The sequence below is a fragment of the Rhincodon typus genome, chromosome 10 (assembly GCF_021869965.1).
Source record: "Rhincodon typus isolate 14 chromosome 10, sRhiTyp1.1, whole genome shotgun sequence".
Taxonomy (NCBI): Eukaryota; Metazoa; Chordata; class Chondrichthyes; order Orectolobiformes; family Rhincodontidae; genus Rhincodon; species Rhincodon typus.
Window position 1 is genome coordinate 76,584,910 of NC_063341.1, and position 18,169 is coordinate 76,603,078.

Consider the following 18,169-nt stretch of genomic DNA (forward strand, 5'->3'; position numbering starts at 1 on the left):
GCATTATCCTGGATGTATGCAGCTTTGTGAATATGAGAGCTGTACTCTATCACACTCCTTGGAGATTGTGGGCAGGCTTTGGGGAGTCGGGAGGTGAGTTGATTGTTGCAGGATTCCTAGCCTCCAACCTGCTTTAATAGCCACAGTGTATATTTGGCTAGTCCAGCTCAATTTTTGTTAACCCTCCCAAGGATGTTGATGGTGTTGAATGTCAAGGTGGTAATTGGAATCCATCATATTGAAAAGAAATGAAGTACTTTTTGAAGTGTGACATTTACTGTTGGGGTGTGAGGAGAGAAGCAGGTGAAAAGGCAGGGAGAAAAAAGGGTGGGAGGTTGGGGGGAAAACAAGTGAAAGAATAGGCTGTGATAGCTTCAGTTTGTTGGGGGTTTAGTTGTTTAAGTGTCAGTGTTAGAAGGTACTAAATAATTTCTCTGAGATGTTTTTAATGTTTCTTCACTGTCATTTCTCTGCAGCTTCTGTCATGATCAGCCATCTGGTTACCCCTGCTGTTTCCCTTCTCATTCATCTTCATTTGCTTCTGTTTTAGAGCTTCTGTGAGTTTTGACTAACCTGTAATTTTGCTTTGGCAATGCTTATTTAATTTTACTGTGATAACAAAAGAGAAACCCAGCAGGTTTGGCAGCATCTGCAGAGAGCAAAACAGAATTATCTTTTGAGTCCAAGGTGGTCCTTAGGAATCCCACTGTCAGAGAAACTTAGCCATTCTTGTTCTTGTTTGCTATGAAACTGGCCCACCATTTAGCATGGTCATGGTCAATTATTTCACTGCTATATATGAGTGTGTTTGATTTCTTATTTTATTTGATGGTGCTAATTGTCACTCAATGTAAAACAGATGGTTTGGAAATAAAGTTAGAGGTAAATAATATCTATCTCCTATGCATCAGCACAATGTGTGAACAGTTTGGTTTTGAATAGTTGTCTGGTTCTTAAAGGTATCAAGGGGTGAGTGCATGAAAATGACAGCGAGGTTGAAGATCAGCCACGATCTAATTGTGTGTCAGAGCAGGCTCGAGAGGCCCATAGCCTACTCCTGCTATTTCATGTATTCTGCATAGATCACCTCAAGGCCGTGGAGAAATACAATCCGCACTCTTTGAGATGGATTCTCCACGACAGCTGGGAGGACAGACTAACATCAACCAACGCACCAGCGTCGAGGCTATGATATCTGAAACCAACTTTACAGGGCCAGCCACGTGCTGAGGATGCCTGAGTTCCACCAGCCAAAGCAAATCTCCTCTGGTCAGTTAAGGAAGACACTCCAACAAGTGAAGGGCAAAGGAAGTGTTTAAAAGACTCCGTGAAGGCTTCCCTCAAGAAATATAACAGACTCAATACCTGGGTTTTTAAGTTTAGGAAGGCATTTTGTCAGCACAGTTTGGTGGGCCAAAGGGCCTGTCCCTGTGCAGTATTGTCCTTTGTTCTTTACGTTGTTGGTGTTTAGTTGATTGATAGGCCACTGAAGGACTGGGGGACAAAGGGACATGGGAACTGGGTGTGCACAACAGGCTAAGATCACACAGTGAAACCAGAAATTGCTTGTGAAACTCAGGTCTGACTACAGCTATGGGGAGAAAGCAGATTTAATGTTTCATGTCTGTTGACTCTTTTGTCAGTTCTGACTTGCTGAGTTTCACCAGGAATTTCTGTTTTTGTTTCCAATCTCCAGCATTGGTAGGTCTTTGTTTTATTATGAGCTAAACTTACTGCTTGTTTTGAGGAAAGGATTGAACAGTTCTCATTTCTTTATAATAGATGTAAGTTAGAAAGAGGGAGGTGATTCAGTGCTTATATTATCATTGTTTTAAGTATTAATTTTAGTTACTTTGTTTCTGGTTTTTCTCATGTTTTACATGTTGATAAAAGAGATGTAAAAACATGGCTGTTTTATCTCTGTCAGGACAGATTTGAAATTACTTCACATTGACGATGAACAGTTTCTTACTTTTGAGGGATGTGAGGTAGAAATGCCTTCCATTCTGGAAATCCAAGCTATGATAATGATCCTTGCCTCGAAAAAAATCATCAGTTGATGTAGCAGACTGCTTCTGTTTGAGTCCTATTTACAGGAATAGGCTGTTGGGTCCTTGGGTCTGCTCCACCATTTGTTAGGATCCTGGCTGGCCTGACATTCCTTACGTCCACATTCCTGCCTTTTTCCCTTAACTCCAACTGATGAACAATCTTACTTATCTATTTCTGAAGAAGGGGCACTGGACCCGAAACATTAACTCTGATTTCTCTCCACTGGTGCTGCAGCAATTTCTGTTTTTGTGGATTTTCAGCATTCGCAGTTTTTAAATCTTATATATTTCAGCATTAAATATACACAAGGACTCTACCCCACGCTATAACAAGGAGTTCCAAAGACACTCAACTCTGAGAGAAGAAATTCCTCTTCATTTCAGCCTTCAATTGATGCCCCTTTATTCTGAGACTATGCCCCCTAGTCCTAGACTCTCCCATGAGGGGAAACATCCTCTCAGCATTTACCTGTCAAGCCCCTTATAATCTTTTGTGTTTCAATGAGATCGCCTCTCATTCTTCAACTCCAGTGAGTAAAATCCAAACTGATCAGCCTTTGAGGGGGAGGTAGTAAGAACTGCTGATGCTGGAGTCAGAGATAACACAGTGTGGAGCTGGAGAAGCACAGCAGGACCACACTTTGCAGTAGCGAGCCATTTCAGCTCCCCCTCCCACTCCCTGGGTGACATGTCCATCCTGGACCTCCTCCAGTGTCACAATGACGCCACCCAGAAATTGAAGGAGCAGCACCTCATATTCCGCCTTGGGAGCCTACAGCCCGATGGTCTCAATGTGGTTTTTACCAGTTTCAAAATCTCCCCATCCCCAGCCTCATCCCATGACCAACCCTCCCTCTCATCCCCGCATCCTCGATCCGACACAACCCCCCATCATCTCTCCTACCTATCCGCTCCTCCCACCTCACTGACCAATCCCCACCACTGCCTACCTGCACTTACCTATCATCATCCCACCTACCTTTCCCTTTCCCCAGCCCCACCCCTCCTCTCTATTTATTTTGGAGCTCCCTTCCCCCTCCCCCATTTCTGAAGAAGGGTCCTGCTCCTCTGATGCTGCCTGGCCTGCTGATCAGCCTTTGCTCTTCAGACCATCTCATCAGACAGGACCATCCTAGTGACCATCCCTGTGATCTGCCTCCAATGAAATGATGTTTTTCCTTAAATAAAGGGACCAAAACTGCGCACAGATGCAGGCTCATCAGCACCTTGTACAGTTGCAGTAAGACTTCCCTACTCTTGTACTCCAATCCCATTGAAATAAGCACTACATTCCATTAGCCTTCCTGAATACCTGCTTCTCCTATGTGCTAGCTTTCTGTGTTTTATGCACAAGCTCCCACCAGTCCCTTTGTGTTGCAGCTTTCTGCAGTTTTTCTGTTTTGGTTGGAAATTAAAACTAGGTTCCCTTTTTGCAAGCAGTGAGACACTTGCCTTGCAAATATTCTGTGGAATTTAACTAGCTCTGTCTGAAAATGCAAATATTTTCCTGGTTTATTTGGATACATTGCCGCTTGTCTTTAAGGCTATTATCAGCTTGTGGTTCCAATATCTGTAAAACTGGTTTAACTATCATCCAGTGCATATACTATGACATGTAATCATGGGGGTACACAACTATGGTCTTGCAGGTTTACTAACAGTAAGGTGAAATTTTCATCATGTCATCTTCAGCCACAAGAAACACCCTGTCTTTATTTTGTGCCTCCAAATGGACTGGAGAGAATATTTTGACCCACTTCTTATTAAAAGACGAAGACTTGTAAGTCTGTCTCTGCTAATGGGAGGAATTTGAAGTGTTGTGTTACAGCTAAGCTGTCAGAGGAATTTTGTTCAGTGTCAACGGGGTTCAGATATTGGAATTATCTCCATTTATTTAAGTTGCTGCGCCCATGGAAAATACTTCAGGAACTTGACTAGGTTACTTCTCAGAACTTGTAGCTTCTGCTGCCTGGAAGGACAGACAAAAGGGCTGAAGTTATACCGGGGGAGTGTGGCATTGTCAGAATAGCCCTTTTGCAATTAGCTGGATATAAAAATAAAAGTCCCCCCCCCCATGCTATTTGAAGAAGCATGGGACAGTTCTTCGTGATTTCACTCAGTCTTTCAACTAATACCACCACATATATTTGAATTAGTTTCGATTGGAAAGGGGTATATTTTCTTATTTCTCAATTTACGGTTGGTGTATTCGGGCAGGGTGCAAATCAGCTGCCAATTTTATCTACATAATCTTGTCTTGGCTTCAGCACGATAATTTATTTCAGAAGAGCTAATGAGGATTTTTATGAAATGTAGGTTCTTTGCTAATATAGTAAACAGTCATTGTGACAGTACTGCAGTTAGAAAAACACACCAGTATGGCCTAACTTATTTCTTTCAGTGTTGCAATTGGTGCAGTGAGGTGAGGAAGCTTAGTGTTTGAGAGTCTAGGTGGTTTAGAACCCTTTCATGTGGGACTATACAAATATTTGACAGGTGTTTTGGTGGCGTTATGAAAGATTGATTTCAGATGAATTTATTTTCTCTCCCTGGAGTTGTATTTTTCTTTTTTTTAAAGGCTTCTTTCATTACAATTCGGTGCATTCACTAAGGATTGCCTTCAGAATGCCTTGTATCTGAGTCTAACCACAATAACATTCTTTTACATTGAAATGTTTCTGGAAGAGAATCGTACTGGTTTTGTTGAATTGTCACTGTCCTTTTTAATGCTCTTTGAGCCTGCTCAGCAAAAGCTACTGGTGTAAGATTTGTATTTAGGCTGAGCATCTCTCTGTACCACAGACTCGGGTCATTTGCTGACCTGAGCTTCTGGTTTGTCATTGGCATCAGGAACAGTGTCAAAAAGAATAGTTTTGGTGCTGCTGATGCTCCTGAGTTGTTTATACATGGGTTGACACTTCAGGGATGTATTGAGGGGAATGCTGCACTATCAAGAGATGCTGCTCATTAAATGTGGCATGAAAACCAAGTGGACATCAAAGATGCCATAGCATCAGTTTGAAATAGAGCTGTAAATTTCTCCCTAATACCCTGACCATTGTTTATCTTTTACCCAACACTGTGAACTCCCAATTTACTAGACAATTCTTACATCAGTGTGTGTGAAACATGGCAAACTGAATGCAGGTTTCCTACATTACAACAGTGACCATGTTTCAGCAGTATATCATCGGCTGTGAAGGATTTAGAAATATTTGGACAGTGAAAGGTACTATATAAATGTTTTTTTTTTATGAGGTTGTAGTAACTGACCTGGTCAGCCCTGTTTGGTGAAGCCAGGCCTGAATTCTATTATGGACCAAACCAAATTCCCTCCAAATATATGAAGAAGATTCTAAGTAGACCCTAACTTTTTCTTATTTTAAAGGTAGTGTCAGACATTGCGTTCCAGATGCACTTTGATTGGTCAAACTACCAGATTTGAAGCTAGACATTACAATTCACATAGTTAACATACAATAAAAGAAAGAAGAAATTGGAAAACCTTAACTTTATTGGAAACTTAACAGAATGAAAGATTATTTAACTACTAAAGAGTAACTGTTCCAATATAGTAATATCCCATAAATACACCCTTGCCAGAGGCAAATTCAAGAAAATAGATTGTCTCACAGGCAATTCTCCAATCCAGGAAGAAAAGCATCAAGAGAAAATTCGAGAGACTGAGTGACAAGGAGAGAATCTTATCTTTTAGCTATAACAGAGAGAGGAAACACAGCTTCTACATCCAGTTTCAAGACCCCAGCAACTGCTCCTGAAACACTAAAAATCCTGGTTCTGTGGGTGGGGCAAGCACCCATTCAGGCTGCTTCTATTATTCCAACTTTTGAAAAAAAATCCCCAAGGCCTCACAAGCTGTTTACTTTATGGGTTTTCAGTAGACAGCTCGGTACCTCTGACTTCAAACCTCTCTTCAAAAAAAAACCCCAAGACAAAATACACCTCTTAAAGCCATAGTGTCATCACAATTCCATTGGACTTTCTCAGCACTTAATTACACTTAACGGTTTTCACATTGACTCTCGGGATCGTGCCTTTCCCGAAATGTTGATCTTAAGTGATAACCGTAGCTGGAGTCCCAACAGGTTTTTCCTTCCACTGATCTTCTACATTGTGTTTAAGAAGGAACCGAAGCAATTATAGATCAATAGGTAATATTTTGTTTAGAGTTTTGGACAGGTGGAGACCAGATTGTATTGAACTTTCTGATTTTAGATGGTTCAAACCTATTTTACAACTTAACCTATTGTTATTATTCAGGAGCAACTGGCAGCTAAAAAGAAACGGCAGAAAGAGAGGGAGGCACTTGGAGACAAGGTAACTATCATTTTTTGTACAAGTTCAAAATGTTTCTCTCCTTTAGAATGTGGGCAGTGGTGGCAAGACTAGGAATTGTTGCTGTATCCCTAACTGCCCTTGAGCTGAGTCACTGCTAGTGCCATTTCAGAAGGCAGTTAAGAGTCAGTCGCATCGCTGTGTTTGGAGTCACGTGTAGGCCAGATCTGGCAAGGACAGCAGATTTTCTTCCCACCAAGGTAACTGTAAACCAGATGGGGTTCTACAACAATTAATGATAGTTTCAGAGATGATAGTCACCATTACTGAGTTTTTAATTTTAATTAAAGTTAATTCCAGATTTTGCTTGTTGAATGTAACTTCCTTTGCAGCGGTGATGCGATTTGTTCCTGTTCCCCCAGGGGCATTAGCTTTGGTCCTTACTAGTCAAGCGACACTTCCACAGCACCACTGTTTCCCTGAGGTCTGTTGTGCTGCTCTGCTTCAGTTATGCAGGTAGACTGGAGGAGGTGGGATTGCTATTGGAATAGAGAGCATTTAGCAGAGACTTACCAAGGTTGCTTAATGTTGTAAGAGGTTTTGATAGGATAATTAGGGAGAAACCAGATCCAGGGGCAGGAGTGTCTGTAACCTTCCTGTAACCCATGGCCACAGATCCCCCTTTTTAAAGGGTAACCTGAGTTTAGTTAACAAGGGGTAAGTTTAGAAGTATGAAGACTTGGATGGCCTATATCTTGATTAGGTAGGAGCAATTTTTGGTTATAACTACTTTAGGAATAAATTATTCATTGTCTCTAGTGGAGACAAACGTAAAGTAATTAGCAAAAGAACTTGAGGTAATATACGATGAAATATGTTCATGTATCAAGTTGCCAAGATCTGGAGTGCAACAACTGAAAAGGATACAGTTTTAGTAAACATGTATTCTAAAGGAAATTCGTTAATTTTTGAAGTGGAATTGTTTGCAGGGCTGGGGTAAAGTGCAGGAGATTAGAACTACTTGAATAGATACCATGAAGAGAATACCAGCACTGAGGACTCATTACTACCACCTTCTGTGCTGCATAATTCTGTGTTGCTTTTCATTACAAATTTTATTGAATGTAAACTCCTTTCAATTGGCATTGAAGGAGCTAGAATATTGCTCCCGTTTGGGTTCACTGTTTAGCCCAGTTTTATTCACAACTGCCCAAAAAGAACCGAATGGAAACTCAGTATTAAAGTCAGGGTGTTCGGAGCTAGTGCCAAAAAGCAGCTTTCTCAGAGGGTTGTGGAGATCTGAGGGTCCACTCAAAAATTTGCAGAGGTCATTTGACAATTTTAGATGTTTTTTTTTGTCAATCTGCTCACATGTGGTGACGTATATGTGAGGCAGGTGGGACTTGACATATGCAGGTACGGCTCCACCACAAGAACCCGAAAATTGACAATGTTAAACTGAGTTTGGTAGATTTTCATTAAGACCGTAAGGTCAATTGTTGCTGCTCCAAATAAATCTTTATTTTTTGGCTTGTTCTGATTCGTTCTGGCTCATTTTTGTACATAGCTGTATCACCAATGGTTGGTTGGGGCAGGCAGAGTGGTTTCCAGGAAAGCAGTGCTGTGTAGTATAGATAATTGGTTTCTATATTTAAGCTGCACAGTAGCTGTTTGGTAATACGGAACACAAATATTGTTTTAAAAAAAGACACATTTTGTCAAAGCTTATTGTCTTGCACTATCAGGACAATTCACAAGGAGCATGCAAAAATAAAGGTACGCAGTATGAGAGAAGATTGCTGACATTGGCAAGTAGACTGGTAGAGGTGTTGCCATGGAGAATGCATGAGTTAATATTAATTTCCAAGCTTTGTTTAAATTTTAAATCAGGTGGCCTGGGTGAAACTAGCTATTTCACACTGTGCAGCAGTGACACAAGTGATGTTCACCACAGTGCTGCACAATGTGCACAAACTGTTGAGATGTGAATGTATGTTGTATTTTGAGTCATTTGTAAGCAATAGGGGAGCTTGCTTTTTTTAATTTTGGGAAGGTTTTAATTTTAGGCTGTTCACATTAAAGGTTTGTGGCTGAGGACATCATGCAGCCTAAACTGGTTTGCGGGATTGTATGCGATCGTTTTAAAAAGTTAAACCATGAAGTGTGGGTCATTTGCCTTAAAGTGAATGTAACTTTGCTCTTTCTGATTACACCTTTGTGTCCAAGGCACCACCAAAATCAGTCCCAAAGACCATTGAAAACCAACGAGTGTATGATGAAACAACTGTGGACCCAAATGACGAAGAGGTAATTTTATAACTTCTTTCAAACTCCTTGTCGATCAGTGTAAGAGGCCCCTTCTAATGTGTTGTCCTTGCTGCATTTTATTTGAAAGCCGAGTATTGCTTGTTATGTTATCGCAGAATTAAACACCAATTGGCTTCAAGTTAAAATCTTTTAAATCCTTTCACCTAAGGTTCACTATTTGTCAAAGGGTGGGGTTCACATGCTTCCTTTCCAATGGGTGTTGACCAGATTAGTGTGTAGTGGCAATGTTTTGATGCTTCTGCTTCAATATAGAGGCTAATGTGTGGAAAATGTTTTGAATATAAGAAAGTTTATCTCAAACTGAGAACTAGGCGAGATTGAAGCCAGACAAATATCGTCCCCTTGAGTAATCATGCATGCTTTCAGTCGGGAGAATGTACAGACAGTTTATTTAAACATAAAATCGAACTTCCGCAGGTGGCTTTCGATGAAGCAACAGATGAATTTTCTTCCTACTTCAATCGAAAAACAAGTCCGAAGATCCTCATTACCACATCTGACAGACCTCGAGGGGTGTGTGAAAATAAATACTAATGGGGCAAGAGGTGTCTGTAAAAGGGATGTCAGTGCAAGTTTTTCTCATATAGATGCACTTGCTCGTGTTCCTCCTATGATTCAGCCCTGACAGAAGGTTCACTCTCTAAGTATAAGACTGGTTTCTGACCTGTTATTCCTCCCTCCTCCTTCCCTCTCTCTCTCTCTCCCCACTGGACAGTTGGTGTCAGAGACTTGACTCTGCTCTGGAACTTTGTCCTGAAATGCCTCTCCATTTTTAAAATTCATCCATGGGATCTGCGTGCCACTGGCTAAGTCCACGTTTATTAGCGTTGGATAATGACTACATAGTTCCCTCTGGACTAGCTTTAATTCCAGATTCTTATGGAATTGAAATTTCAGCATCAGCCATGGTGGGATTTGAACATTAACCTGGAGTTCTGGGCTATTATTCAAGTGACATCACCACTAGGCCAGATCCTATCCTCTTCTAAAATCTTCCTAAAGCTCATCTCTACCAGCTACCGATCGTTGCTTCTACTTCCATAGATTTGTTTTTATTTCCCTACCCACCTGAAAACGCTAGAATATTTTAGAAATCTGTTACATATACCTGTTTTTTCTTTGTTGAGTTTGGTCATTATTATTACCTATCCCACATTGCCCTGGAAAATCTGCTGCAGCCCGTGCGATGTAAAGACACACACACTGCTCATGGGGAACAAGTTTCAAGAATTTTCTCTCACAACAGTAAAGGAACGACTCAAAAACTCCCAAGTCAGAATGGTTTGGAGGGAAACCTCCAGCTGGTATTTCCAGGCTGTTGTTGTCCTTTTGAGGTGGCAGCGATCATGGGTTTGGAATGCACTGTCGAAGGAGGTTAGGTGTGTTTGTACAATACGTCCTGTAGATGGTACAATCTGCTGTGACTGAATGTCAGTGGTGGATGTGGTGGCAATCAGACAGGCCTGCTCTGTCTTGGATGTTAAAAAACAAAGAACTGCAGATGCTGGAAATCAGAAGCAGAAACCGAAATTGTTGGGGAAAACTCAGCAGGTCAGGCAGTATCAATGGAGAGAGAAAGCGCAGTAAACATTTCAGGTCCAGTGATCCTTCTTCACTTCTCTTGGATGGTGTTGAGCTTCTTGAGTGTTGTTGGAGTTACAGTCATCCAGGCAAGTGGAGCATTTTCCATCACATTCCTGACTTGTGGCTTAGTAGAACGTAGAACAGTACAGCACAGTACAGGCCCTTCAGGCCACGATGTTGTGCCAAACTTTTACCCTAAACCTAAGGTCTATCTAACCTCCACCGCTACCTTATACTATCATCCATATGCCTATCTAATAGCCGCTTAAATGCCCCTAATGAGGCCTACTCCACTACCCTCTCTGTCAATGTAATCCACGCCCCGACCACTCTCTGAGTAAAGAACCTACCTCTGACGTCTCCCCGATATCTACCTCTTTCCATTAGTAATGGAGGACATTCTTTGAGTCAGAAGGCAAGTTACCCCAGAATTCCTAAAATTTGATCTGGTCGGTTATTTTCCTGCTTGCGGTTGTTGTCCATATTATTTGATCCCCATTGTCATCATGTATCGACTTAGTCTGGACAGATTCCAGCAAGTTACAGACTCTTAACGTCTCGTGATTTTAGCACCTAGTCACAATGTCCTTGTTTGTGCCCTCGGCCACTTCATATTTTGCTATTTTGTCCGCGTGATTTTATCTTTCAGAGAACAGTAAGGTTATGTGAGCAGCTGGCAAAGGTAGTGCCAAACTCTCACGTCTACTACAGGAGGGGATTGGCTCTGAAAAAGATCATACCGCAGTGTGTGGCCAGAGAGTTTACAGACTTACTCGTCATCAATGAAGATCGGAAAGTACCGAGTATCTTTTACGTCTGTGAGCTTGTTTTTGAAAATTTAGATGAGTTTTCTTCCAGCTTTTCAGTATTTTGATTTAAATTCAGACTTGTCACTGTGTTTGTTCATCCACCACGAATTTTGGATAATTGCTGATGGTTTCTTTTCTAATGTTGCCTTATGTTGCACGGTGCTAGAATGGTGACTGTCAGTGTAAAAATGCAATCTGTCACTTTGTAGTATATTTCACCAGCATAGTTTATTTGAAACGTAAGTGGGAATGCTTGAGACAGACAGACTTTGTGTTGACTAACTGTGATAATCTGATTGTGAGGTATTATAGGGGGATGTTAGACCCTTCAGCTTTGAAAGGAACAGGTCAGGAATGGAATCAACAGTGGAGGTGAGATCATTTTAAGGCAGAAGTAATTCGTCACGGATCTAACGTGAGATTCAAAGTTTTTTTTTAATTTGTCCACAGGATGTGAGCGTCACTGGCTAGGCAGCATTTATTGCCCATCCCTAATTGCCCAGAAAGAAGTTGAGAGTCGACTGCATGCTGTGGGTCTGGAGTCGCATGTAGTGCAGGCCAGACCAGGCGAGGATGAGATTTCCTTCCCTGAAGGACATTAGTGAACCAGATGGGTTTTTATGACAATCAACAATGGTTTCACGGTCATTCGTAGATTCTCAAATCCAGATATTTTTGGCTATTGAATTCAAATTCCACCATCTGCTGTGGCAGGATTCAAACCTAGGTCCTCTGAACATTAGCTGAGTTTCTGGTTTAATAGTCTAAATTGTGATAATACCACTAAGCCATTGCCTCCCCTTTTATCAGGGTATGTGGGAGTGTGGAGTTGAGGCATGCAATAGGCTTGCGGGGTTAGTCAGCCTAATTTTCATTCGTGTGTTTGTATGTTGTAGCCCCGTTGTTACAACCTGTAAAAGTTTGTAAAGTTAAACTTAATATTTTTATCACCACAAAAGCAGTCCTAGTTGTTGTTTTTAAAAACAACCACTTCACTAATTTCCTTCTGTGGGCCCCTCCCTTGCCTGATAAACCTGAAACACTGGTCGCTCTCTTTGTGGCTGACACCCTTGCAGCTACGATATGGCACGTGTGATGTTGTTGGATTTTTTTTCTAGGTGAGTGAGCTGAGCTGTCCTTGTCAGTACTTGTCATCAAAGATTGTACCATAAGCATCTTCACCATCACCACCTCTTCTGTAGGGCATTATGCTGAGCCTTGGTACAGCATCACACAGCATCTAACCAGCATAGAAACTGGGCAAGCGATTCATGACAGCTGTAGGTTGCAAACAATTCAGAAGCTGAAAGATTAAAATCTAGCGATTGAGAGATTCTCTACATGTAAGTTAGATGAGTACACTCAATGCTGTGGCATGCACGGGAATGACAGTAATGCTTGTGTTCACATTGTCGTGTTTGTAGTATTTCTAGGCCTGAGAACTTTACTGGTTTCCCACAGTATACCAATTCTCTATAGTATTCTCTATAGAATAATAAAATATTCTGTGTACGCACAGCCTATTCAGCTTGGTTCCATAGTTCATATGCACATGGGATGTACGTTATTGCCCATTGCTAATTGCTGCTTCCAAGGACTCGCAGCAGTTCAAGGAGTGTATGAACATGCACAATGTTGTTAGGAAGTGAGTTCCATGATCTTTGACCCAGCAATTCAGTATTAAGTATTTAATATTTAACACTGACCTGCCTAATTAATCATTTAGTGACAATTCTGTGTGTAACAATTAAAAGTGGTAGTTGATGATGCTGTAAGTTTAAGTCTCCCAAACCCATCCGCTGCCCTGTATGTTAAAAAGCAATCCATCTTCCAGAGATTGAAGAGCAACTTGTTTTCCAGTTCATCATTTTGTGAAGTTTCCTGAAAAACAAAACGCCTACTTCCTTAACCAGGGCTGAAAGATGGTTTAATTGTTAGCCACCTTCCCGATGGGCCAACAGCACATTTCAAGATGTCTAACATGCGTCTAGCAAAAGAATTGAAGGTGAGACATTGAGGAACCTTGTTTAGTGTGTACTGGGAATTGTAGAATGGCTTTGCTATCTAACCGTTTTACCTTGTTTGAGCCAATGTTTCATGCTGAATCTCAATGGAATGTTGACGTTGCTGGGGTTGTGGGTGTCACTGGCTAGGTTAGTATTTGTTGCCCAGTGCTGTGTGTCTGCAGTCATAGTCATACAGCACAGAAACACCCTTTGGTTCAACCAGTCCATGTCGACTTGTTCTAAAACTAAACTAGTTCCACCTGCCTGTGCTTGGTCCATGTCCCTCCAAACTTTTCCTTTTCATGAACTTATCCAAATGTGTTTTAAACATTGTAACTGTACTGGCATCCACCACTTCCTCTGGCAGTTCGTTCCACACACAAACCACTCTGTTTTAAAAAAAAAAGTTGCCCCTTGTGTCCTTTTTGTATCTCTCCTCTCACCTTAAGTATATGCCCCTAGTTTTCAACTCACCCACCCTAGAGAAAAGACCCTTGGCATTCACCTTATCTATGTCCCTCATGATTTTATAAACCTCTGTAAGGTCACCCCCAACCTCCCATACTCCAGTGAAAAAAGTCCCAAGCTTTCTAGTCTGTTCTTATTATCTCAAACCTTCCATTCCCAGCAACATCTTGGTAAATCTTTTCTGAACCATCTCCAGTTTAATAATATCCTGTCCGAAAAAGGTGACATGTAGGCCAGACCAAGTATGCACGGATTTCCTTCATTAAAGGACATTAGTGAACCAGATGGGTTTTCATGACAGTCGACGTTGGTTATATAGTTAAACTTACTCTTTATTCCAGATTTTATTGAATTCAAATTTCACCATCTACCTTGGTGGGATTCAAGTCCCGAGACCATTAGCCTGAAGTTCTGCATCGCTAGTCCAGTGACATTACCAGTATGCCAGTGTCTTTGCCAAACCGCTTCGTGCTGAAGTAATTATTGGTGTAAATGAATATAAACTGTGAGTGGACTGTAGAATTGCATTTTAATTCTTGTCACATTTGAACTTTTCAACCGATATCCCTAACAAACAGACAATGTGGGATGTTTTGCAAGGTGAAGGTTTACTGTCTGTCAATAGACCATTTTTAGACTGTTACTGTATACATGATAGTGGAGATCATACTCTAAGACTGCTGATCTTCATTGACATTTACAGTGCCTGTGTAGTCTGTTTGGATATTTTAATTTATTAAGCAGTGACCAATTAAACCATAATATTAACAAAGAACTGCAGATGCTGCAATCAAAAACATTGCTGGAGAATCTCAGCAGGTCTGGCAGCATCTTTGGAGAGAAAGCATAGTTAATGTTTAAGTCCAGTGACCCTTCTTCAGAAAAATCAATTAAACCAGGTGGCTAAAATGTTTTGTTGGAATAGATTTTTCTTGACATTACTGAAACTTCCTTTTTTTTTAAGGAGTGTGTGATACTTAATGAGCTACGCATCTTGGTTGGGAACACATTTCAAAAGGAAGGTATAAAATACAAATCTGTGATTTCTTTTCTTTTGCAGAGGAGAGGGAAGGATCCGACAAAACACTCACCAGAAGTGATCCTAAACAATTTCTCTACCCGTCTGGGACACAGCATTGGGAGAATGTTTGCTTCTCTCTTTCCTTACAGTCCACAGTTTGTGGGACGCCAAGTGGCAACTTTTCATAACCAACGTGATTACATCTTCTTCAGATTTCACAGGTACACCTTGAAAAGTATATTTTCAGCAATATTTATTATAATTTATTATAATATTTTTACAAGTCCATGTTAAAGTATGTAAGCAAGACAAAAATAATTCAGTAAGAATTGGATAAAATGTAACACTATAGATTGGTTGTGTATTTCAGAGAAAAGATATTTTATAGAAGTTATACATCTTGCATTCTTCAGGACAATTCACAATATGCCATTAATGTCAAATTGTCCTAATGAGAGCAAGACAAAATGTATTTTTTCAGTATTAATATAGTCTGTTTTAATTAGTCTGTTTAGACATGCCATAACACACCTCCAGATCAGATGGGACTTGAATTTAGGTCTTCTGGCCCATAGGTAGAGACGCTACCACTACACCACAAAAGTCCCCTGCAAGTGCGCTACTATACAGTGGTGATTTCATTGTCATTTTGAAATTGTAGACCCAGAGGGCAAGAACGCAACTGAAATCTGAACAGAAAGCAGAAGTTCTCAGTTTGCAAACAGACATTCCAATAAAAACATGCAATGCCACTGAGTTAAACCACTGCCTTTTCCTTTCAGATTATGGTGGTACAATCTGGAAGGCACTTCTAGAAGGTTTTTATTTCATTTTTGGGGGTTAGCTCATTGCTGGCAAGGCCTGTAATTATTGCCCATCCCTAACTGCTCTTCGTAAGGTGGTGGTGAGAGGCTGCCTTGAATGCTGTATTCCATGGTGTAATGGCTCTTGTTGTTAATAGTACACAAGTGAGCTTGATGAACCCTGACATTTTCAACCATTGAGGTCAGCTAATGAACACATTTGCAAAAGTCTGCCTGTGTATTTTTAACACGGAACACCGGAATGAAATATTTAATGAACAAAAACATGAATTTATATTACACTAGACAAAACCATTACAAACATCATAAACAGATTCAAAATCTCACTAATTCATCCAGAACAGAAACAGACCTTTCAGTCCTACCAGTCCATAATCCCAAATGAAACTGGTCCCACTCGCTTGTGCTTGGCCCATATCCGTCCAAACGTTTCTTATTCATGTACTCCTTTAAATGTCTTTTAAAGTTGTAAATGTTCCTGCATCTACCACTTTCTCTGGCAGTTCATTCCACGCATGAACCACTCTGTGTTTAAAAAAAAACAAACTTGCCTTTCATGTCTTTTTAAAATCTTTCTCCTCTCACCTTAAAAATATGCCCCCTAAACTTGAAATCCCCCACCCTCGGTAAAAGATTTTCGCCATTCACCTTATCTATACCCCACATGATTTTATAAACCTCTATAAGGTCAGCCCTCAATCTTCTACGCTCCAGTGGAAAAAGTCCCAGCCTCTCCTTGAAACTCAAACCCTCCATTCCAGGCACCATTCTGGTAAATCTGAGAGATAGTAGGAACTGCAGAATCTGAGATAACAAGGTGTAGAACTGGATGAACACAACAGGCCGAGCAGCATCAGAGGAGCAGGAAGGCTGACGTTTTGGGTCTGGACCCTTTTTCAGAAATGGGGGAGGGCAAGGAGACTCTGAAATAAATAGAGAGGGGGGGGAGGCAGATGGAAGGTAGATAAAGGAGCACATGGGTGGAGAGGGGACGGACAGGTCAAGGAGGTGGGGATGGAGCCAGTAAAGGTGAGTGTAAATGGGGAGTTAGGATAGGGGTTGGTCAATCAAGGAAAGATGGACAGGTCAAGAAGGCGGGGATGAGGCTGGTAGGTAGGAGGTGGTGGGGATGGTCAGTGAGGTGGGAGAAAAGACGGACAGGTCAAGGAGGCGGGGACGAGCTGGGCCGGTTTTGGGATGCGGTAGGGGGAGGGGAGATTTTGAAGCTTGTGAAGTCCACATTGAGACCATTGGGCTACAGGGTTCCCAAGCGAAATATGAGGCGCTGTTCCAGCAACCTTTGGGTGGCATCATTGTGGCACTGGAGGAGGCTCAGAACGGATATGTTGTCCAAGGAGTGGGAGTGGGAGTGGGAGGGGGAGTTGAAGTGGTTCACGACTGGGAGCTGCAGACGTTTGTCATGAACCAAGTGTAGGTGTTCCACAAAGCCTCTTTGTAGGATACGTGGAACAAATCCCTCTTCCGAAGCTACACTGGCCCCATCCCCTGCCACTTCCTCTGTTATATCGATGACTGTATTGGCACCGCTTCGTGCTCCCACAAGGAGCTCGAACAGTTCATCCACTTTGCTAACACCTTCCACCCCAACCTTAAGTTTATCTGGACCGTCGCCGATACCTCTCTCTCCTTCCTGGACCGCTCTGTTTCCATCTCTGGCAACCACCCTGGAAACCGATATCTATTTCAAGCCCACCGACTCCCACAGCTACCTAGAATACACCTCCTTTCACCCACCTTCCTGCAAGAATGCCATTCCCTACTCCCAATTCCTTTGCCTCCACTGCATCTGCTCCCAAGATGAGGCATTCCACTCCCAGACATCCCAGATGTCCTCGTTTTTCAAGATCCGCAACTTTCCCTCCACAGTGGTCGAAAATGCCCTCGACCGTGTCTCTCATGTTTCCTGCAACTCATCCCTCACACTCCCTCCCTGCAATAACAACAATGACAGAATCTCCCTCATCCGCACGTAATCACCCCACCAACCTCCGGATCCAACGCATCATCCTCCGCCACTTCCGCCACCTGCAATCTGACCCCACTGCCAAGGACATATTTCCCTCCCCACCCTTATCTGCTTTCCGGAGGGACCGCTCTCTCCCTGACTCCCTTGTCTGCTCCACACTGCCCACTAGCCCCACCACCCCCGGCACTTTTCCCTGCAACTGCAGGAAGTGCTACACCTGCCCCTACACCTCTCCCTACACCTCCCCCCTCACCCCCATCCCAGGCCCCAAGAAAACCTTCCACACTTAACAAATGTTCACCTCCACATCTGCTAATGTGGTCTATTGTATCCGCTGTTCCAGATGTGGCCTCCTCTACATCGGGGAAACCAAGCGGAGGCTTGGAGACCGCTTTGTGGAGCACCAATGCTCGGTTCGTGACAAACGACTGCACCTCCCAGTCTCGAACCACTTCAACTCTCCCTCCCACTCCTTGGACAATATGTCCATCCTGGGCCTCCTCCAGTGCCACAACAATGCCACCCGAAGGTTGCAGGAACAGCGCCTCATATTTCGCTTGGGAACCCTGCAGCCCAATGGTCTCATTGTGGACTTCCCAAGCTTCAAAATCTCCCCACCCCCGACCTTATCCCAAAACCGGCCCAACTCGTTCCCGGCTCCTTGACCTGTGCGTCTTTTCTCCCACCTATCCGCTCCTCCCACCTCACTGACCAACCCGCACCCCCACCTCCTACCTACCAGCCTCATCCCCTCTTCCCTTGACCGGCCCCTCTTCCCTTGACCGGCCCCTCTTC

The 18,169-nt window shown here is 42.4% G+C and overlaps 1 protein-coding gene across 1 annotated transcript in view; it reads left to right on the forward strand.

Moving 5' to 3' along the window:
* The window catches only part of rpf1 (ribosome production factor 1 homolog), a 94,619-nt gene that overhangs the window by 73,575 nt on the left and 2,875 nt on the right, over nucleotides 1-18,169 (forward strand). Inside the window, exons 3-8 of the mRNA XM_048601556.1 lie at nucleotides 6,333-6,389; nucleotides 8,574-8,654; nucleotides 9,093-9,188; nucleotides 10,909-11,062; nucleotides 12,991-13,073; nucleotides 14,603-14,784. Of these exons, the coding sequence (XP_048457513.1) occupies nucleotides 6,333-6,389; nucleotides 8,574-8,654; nucleotides 9,093-9,188; nucleotides 10,909-11,062; nucleotides 12,991-13,073; nucleotides 14,603-14,784 (653 nt within the window). The remainder of the gene's footprint in view (nucleotides 1-6,332; nucleotides 6,390-8,573; nucleotides 8,655-9,092; nucleotides 9,189-10,908; nucleotides 11,063-12,990; nucleotides 13,074-14,602; nucleotides 14,785-18,169) is intronic.